The 7278-nt window shown below is 49.2% G+C and overlaps 1 protein-coding gene across 1 annotated transcript in view; it reads right to left on the reverse strand.

Annotated features, from left to right (window-relative positions):
- The window catches only part of sorbs1 (sorbin and SH3 domain containing 1), a 77386-nt gene that overhangs the window by 21704 nt on the left and 48404 nt on the right, over nucleotides 1-7278 (reverse strand). Inside the window, exons 15-16 of the mRNA XM_079512418.1 lie at nucleotides 4138-4187; nucleotides 1509-1684 (exon numbers count right to left, since the gene is read on the reverse strand). Coding sequence (XP_079368544.1) covers nucleotides 1509-1684; nucleotides 4138-4187 — 226 coding nt within the window. The remainder of the gene's footprint in view (nucleotides 1-1508; nucleotides 1685-4137; nucleotides 4188-7278) is intronic.

Consider the following 7278-nt stretch of genomic DNA (forward strand, 5'->3'; position numbering starts at 1 on the left):
GTTATTGCTGTATTGATTTATTCAAGGCTCAGTGGCCTTGTGGTTAACAGTGTCCGCCCTGAGACTGGGAGGTCAGGGAATCAATTCCTGGCCCGAGTCATACCGAAGACTATAAAAATGGGGGACCCGATGCCTTCCTGCTTGGCACACGTGCTGGATCGGGGGTAAGTCCCTGCGGCATACGTCCATGTTACGTCAAGCGGCCTCATGCTACGGAAACAGGAGATAGGCTCTTGACCTATGGGGCCACATACCTCAGGAACTGTTGGTTCCCGAGGCAGAGAGACACACGATGAAGGTTACTTTTCTTTGTGCTTTTCGACACTGCACCACCTCGTGTGCCTGTCGAACGCACGGCCACTCAGTCTACGCATGAAGGTGGAGATATAGGCCTACATGATGAGGGAGCGTGGCCGTCAGATGACTTCGCTCAAGCCTCGCAGCTCGGAATCCCTCGACAGCAGTTTCTATACTACTTGATGAGCTGAGGATTTTAGTCGAGCGTTTAGAAGCACGAAGCTCATAAGCTTGATGCATAATCAGTCAGCTAAAACATCAGCCATCACTTCTCTTCGTTTCCTAAATGAAAACCCTTCAGCTACTATAAAATACTAAAATAATAAGTTAGGATTATCTACGTTCAGCATTTACGTGACAATGCTAACTACTAAGCTCTCTGACATGCTTGACTTTGGAGCAAGCGTGACTTCTAGGGTTTGGGATGACAGGTATTGGGGACAACATTGCCTGTTGCGCATGACATGTCCCCTCCCTTTCTCCTCCTTCTCCCTCTCCTCCCCCTCAGCATTTCTCTATCTGGTCATGTGCAGCACTGGCATTCCAGGCTCTGACCTCACAGTGACAGCTGACTTCCTCATGAATTCCCACCCTCTTCTGTTTATCTCACCCGTGTCTGGTCAGGCTGAGCAGAGAGAGGCCTGTTTATCTCTCTCTCCCTTTCCCTCCTCATCCGTCCCTGGCTCTAAGGCCTCGCCCTAAAGCTTGCCTGCTCACAAGTGAAGCACAAGAGGGGAGGGGGGTGAGGGGGGATCCCCAAAGTTAGCTTCCATTGACCTAAAAACAAAAAGAGAGCCTCACTCCTTCCATGACTTTTCCTAAAGCAGATGGCCAGCACAGCATTCGATGGAAACATCCAAAACTAAAAACCAGGGGTGGGGTGGGGGGGAAGGAAAAAGAAAACTGCAGTGGGAATGAATGCTGCGAGATGATTGGCCATTGCCATGATAACCTGGAGCGAAGAGAATGTGTGGATTCCAACGTAAAGTTAAAAGGAAACACATGTATCCCTGACATGTTAACCGCTTAGCATTGCTGTCTGCAACACATTGGCTCTGTCTCAGTGGTTAAATGGTGCACGCACGCACGCACGCACGCACGCACGCACGCACGCACGCACGCACGCACGCACGCACGCACGCACGCACGCACGCACGCACGCACGCACGCACATGTCCCCAGGAACATGTGTTGCATGTTTGGAAACCTACCTTTAGAGGACGTGCTGCCGTGACGCTTGTTGAGGGCCCGTAGACCTTGCAGGGGAATATCTCCACCCTCCAGCACGCTTTTGTAAACATGGCGGTCGTTTTCAGGAGCCCCGGGCTCGCTGTTGGGCGATCCCCTGTCCGTCTCCACCTCGCTGTGTCCTGACGTACATGAGGAGCTGGGCGGTAGTGAGAGAGAAAACATACAAAATTACTGGTGGAAATTTAAACAGTCACGTTTATTTGGATACGTTTGCATAAAATGCATTTATTGGAAGAACAGAGGCACCCCCTTTGGAAACAGTAGTACGCTGCCATATGGCTTTCATTGGATACGTTCTGACGTAATGAACCCAGCACACTGCAGATTTAAGGGAGACAAACTATGCTGGGACAAAAATAATGGTGCTTTTAAATACAAGAATGTGTGGAATTTGGACAACTGTTACACTGTTAAGAATGGACTCCTACCCTTATTTTGACATTCCAATGTGAGAGATTGCTAAAAATATTCCCCGACTGTTCCCAAATGGATGCACCTGTACAATTCTCAGGTTTATGCTTTGCTCTGCATGCCAACTGAAGTGCTTGGCATTCTGCTCCTCTATTTGTGCAGACAGGGTGAGCTCATTAACCCACACAGACATTCTAGCATCGTCATAAATCTAGGCGAAAAACAAAACATAAAAAAATATGTAAAAAAACAATTTTTTTTGTTGTTGTTTTTTCCTTCTTTTTTGTTGCTTCCTCTGCATTTGCCAAGTCACATTTTTACAAGCATTCATGGGCCAATTTACAGATATATTGCACTAGTTATTCACCACCTCAACAATAATCCCTTTCATACATCTCAGAAAACAAGCTATTTGGAACACTGCTGGCAGCAGAAAGCCAAACTTTATAGGTAACAGAAGGCCAACGTTTAGTATAGTTACATTCAATAATTTGAATAAATACTGCACAGGACTTGCACAAGGATCTGAGTAACGCAATGAAAGATCTCAGATAGTCTCTTGGAAGGACTTTGGTGAAGTCATAGAGAGAGAAATAGGAAATTAGGACCCAGCGCAGCAGCATAACCGCTAAAGTTTAACTGAATCATGACACCACAGACCAAAAATGTCCATACAAACTCCATTTCAATGGGCACACAAATGTTGCCAAACTTGCTGACAAAGTTCGATTCACTAAGTTACATTGCAAGACTCCTGGAATAGCTCAGTGGTATCCTGACTCACACAATAACCTGACTTGGATGCTATTAGATTTACCTAATAAAATGACTCTCTCTCTCTCTCTCTCTCTCTCTCTCTCTCTCTCTCTCTCTCTCTCTCTCTCTCTCTCACACACAGGATGTTACTGACCTCACTCCAACTCAAAAATAACATTAGCTGTCCATTCAGTAGTTATCTGTAACGGACATTTTAGTTTAGTTTTACAGTCAGCAAGCTATTATCTTTGCAAGAATGATCTTCAAACTGTCGATCTCCAATTTCAAAGGCCCAAGAAAAAGTCCCATGCAAGAAAATGCTCCCACCCTAAACACATGTGCCTTTGAAGACCGTTGGTGTGTGGGTTTGTGCTTTTTTTTCCTATGATGAAATGTTTAGGGGGGGCAATGAACTCTCACTGCATCATCTATCTGGAAGTCATTAAACCATTTCTGTTTGTTGACACAAAAGCATCAGGCATTACTGTATCATAAACATTTAAAAAATAAATGCATGTACTTCTACTTTGTTCCATCTTCTCTTCTACCCATAGTTCTGAAGACAAAAAGTGTAGTTTTATAGAATAGAAAGGTTCCAGCTGTATTTTTAGGGAACTCTTCCCAGTAAATGTGAACAACACAGCTATACACCCCTGTGGATGCTTACTGGCACAATCATGACAACAGATGGAAAGTTCTCTGCATAAACCCGAGGGGGGCCGTTGTTGTCTTTTTGCTGGACGGGACGGGAGCACAGGGAAAAGTCACCATGGCTCAGTGCAGAATTCCTTACATTTTATTACATAAACAGAAATAGAAACACATAAATCTCTTCTGACAGAAACAAAGCCATGAAGGACTTTACACTGTTTGTTTTGCCTTGTTGATCACACATCTCCTTTCATCGTGCAACTGTTTGTGTCTATTATATTACACTGACACAGACACACACACATCCATCCAGAGTGACCTAACGGTTTTTCAAAGATATGCAGCAGGGTGGGTTTGGGACGGAGTTCCCTCTATTCTTATACCATTACAGGCTGGGGACTATACCGGGGGAGGACTGCTGCTTTTTAAATCAAATCAACACGGAATGGCCCATGATGTCCCCCCAAAACTATACCACCCCCACAAAAACGTACCCTGAAAAATCCAAACAGAGGACACACTGTTCTGTCAGGTTTTTCTTCCACATTATTATTAACAGGAAGCAGGAGTCCCCACTGTAGGCGGGCAAGCTCTCTACAGGATGGAGGAAACGTTTCCATTCCTCCTCATCATCACCGCCGGGCTACACCACACAGTAGCACAGCATGCCTCACAACAAGCATCGGGGCATTCCGCTATAAGAGTCAGACAGCCTTTTTAAAAAACAGATGCATCAATACAGGATAAAGGAGAGGAAGGGTATGGACTTACTACTGTTGCAGGTCGGACGCCTTTTCCAGGGGGCTGAAAGAGGGGGCACTCTGCAACAAACCAAACAAAGAAGTCATTGATAGATCCACAGGATGGACTCCTCCACGCAGAACAGAAGAAGAAGGAGCATTAGCTAACGCTCAGATTCTCTCTCTCTCTCTCTCTCTCGCTCTCTTCGGCGCGCTCTGCTTGTCTGGGCTGCTGCTCGTCCTCCTGTGCTGAGGCGCTTAAGATTTTGCTGGACCAGGCTTGGGGCATTGGTGGTGGTGGGGGGGGAGTAAAGCGTGTGTTTGGTTTTGACCTGCATGCAAGTTGGGAGAAAACAAGCAGCAGTGAACAGGGAGGGGGGGGGGGGGGACTGGGTGGGCGTGCATCGGTCAGGGGGGCACCCATGCGGGGAGGGGGGGGGCTGTGACAGCCTCAACCAATAGGCTGCTGTCTCTCGGTGAAGCCATCTCTTTTGTCTGGTATTGAGTCACTCTCATTACCAATGGAGCAGACCCAGAGCAGGAGACAATTAACCAGCTGGTAGAGCAGGCGGGCCAAATTACACACGCACGCACGCACGCACGCACGCACACACACACACACACACACACACACACACACACACGCGCGCACGCACGCACACACGCAGTCATTCAAGTGGATACACGTGTCTCCATATTTTTGTCTATTAACAATGTAAACATAATAATAATAATAATTATAATAATAATAATAATACATTTATATGACATTTAAAAAATACATGAAAGCTGCTGACAATAAAAAAAAAAACGACACACAAGCAAACAAGAAGCAAAAACAACATGAAAGGCAAAAGGTAGAACAGCACACAAGTGCGGTGTGAGTGAATGAAGCACGGAGGTGAGGGGGGGGGGGGGGGGGGGGGGAAATACAGCTGGTATTTCTGGGCAGTTACTACCCCCAAAACACAGGGAGAGCCACCCCTGCTAGCGTTTTGAATGGTTTAGAGACGGACAATTTTAGCCCACTGTCTCTGTTGCTTTTCTCCTGTGTTCGCGTCACAGAGGGTAAAAAATAACCTCGACGTGACACATGGGGGCTATAAATGAATAAGAGCACAAGTGTTGTTTGCAAATAAGATTGCACAATCCCCATGCCAGCCTGCCAGCCAGCCAGCCAGCCAGCCTGGCCCTGTTAGTAATGCCACATCCACTTCCCCCCCCCCCCCCCCACACACCCAGAGCCATCTAATAGAAGAGTAACGATATTGAGGGGGCAGAAACCGAGCGCTCGAGCGCTGTTCATGCAGCCTGAACTGAGCCAAGCTGGAGTTCGAAATACATTGTTTTCAACGAGGGTGGCGCAAAACAAGAGCTATTTTAAGCATGTGTGCAACATGCCAACTGTTTTTAAAGCATTGTACAGTAACAACTAAAGTCTCTTTAATGTTTATGTTGTACTATTACTACAAAACAATCTAAGATAAAGGGATTTAAGATCATTAAAGCTGGGCTGTTGCCTGAGTCCAATGCATTTCTGCCTGCTTCCGGTCCAGGACTTGTCCCAGTTGGTTGTCCCCATTCTCAATGCGTAGTCCATGTAGTAGAGCCGCCATTGGACTGGCCCCATGAAGTGAACGCAGTTTGCGTAACTCTGTCTATATCTAAGGCCCCCCCCCGCCCCCAACCAGACAGGAGTGACCTGAACAGCTCATTTCCCCATGAACAACATGCCTTTCCAGTCAGTTGCTGGGGCAGGAGGATCATTATTAACCTTTCAAAATGCCTGTCTTTATAAGAACAGAATTTAAGTCTGGCAGGTCTATAGTCTGATCTATTTTTAAAGCCAAAATGTTCCATGTTGCCTTCAGCCTTTTGAGAACACACGCCATGACTCAGAACATGTCTGACTCAACAGAGGGTGAGACGGGACAGGACGGACGGACGGACGGGGTTTGATATTGTCCCCTGAGGGTGAGACGGGACAGGACGGACGGGGGGTTTGATAGTGTCCCCTGAGGGTGAGACGGGACAGGACGGACGGGGGGTTTGATAGTGTCCCCTGAGGGTGAGACGGGACAGGACGGACGGGGGGTTTGATAGTGTCCCCTGAGGGTGAGACGGGACAGGACGGACGGGGGGTTTGATAGTGTCCCCTGAGGGTGAGACGGGACAGGACGGACGGGGGGTTTGATAGTGTCCCCTGAGGGTGAGGCGGGACAGGACGGACGGGGGGTTTGATAGTGTCCCCTGAGGGTGAGACGGGACAGGACGGACGGGGGGTTTGATAGTGTCCCCTGAGGGTGAGGCGGGACAGGACGGACGGACGGACGGACGGGGGGGCTTGATAGTGTCCCCTGAGGGTGAGACGGGACAGGACGGACGGACGGGCTTGATAGTGTCCCCTGAGGGTGAGACGGGACAGGACGGACGGGGGGTTTGATAGTGTCCCCTGAGGGTGAGACGGGACAGGACGGACGGACGGGGGGGCTTGATAGTGTCCCCTGAGGGTGAGACGGGACAGGACGGACGGACGGGCTTGATAGTGTCCCCTGAGGGTGAGACGGGACAGGACGGACGGGGGGTTTGATAGTGTCCCCTGAGGGTGAGACGGGACAGGACGGACGGGGGGTTTGATAGTGTCCCCTGAGGGTGAGACGGGACAGGACGGACGGGGGGGGGGGCTTGATAGTGTCCCCTGAGGGTGAGACGGGACAGGACGGAAGGGGGGTTTGATAGTGTCCCCTGAGGGTGAGGCGGGACAGGACGGACGGGGGGGGGGGGCTTGATAGTGTCCCCTGAGGGTGAGACGGGACTGGACGGACGGGGGGGTTTGATAGTGTCCCCTGAGGGTGAGACGGGACAGGACGGACGGGGGGTTTGATAGTGTCCCCTGAGGGTGAGACGGGACAGGATGGACGGGGGGGCTTGATAGTGTCCCCTGATACCCGTGGGTAATTGGGCTTACACACGCGGCGCGGATGGAAAGTCAACAGGAAACGAGCACGAAAGGCTAATCTCAAACCCGAGGAATGGAATCTTAATCTTATTATTTACAAGACGTTCTGCAGATGCCCCGAGTGATGTCTGTGTGTGTGTGTGTGTGTGTGTGTGTGTGTGTGTGTGTTGTGTGTGTGTGTGTGTGTGTGTGTGTGTGTGTGTGTGTGTTGTG

This window comes from Electrona antarctica, assembly GCF_951216825.1.
Source record: "Electrona antarctica genome assembly, chromosome: 10".
Lineage (NCBI taxonomy): Eukaryota > Metazoa > Chordata > Actinopteri > Myctophiformes > Myctophidae > Electrona > Electrona antarctica.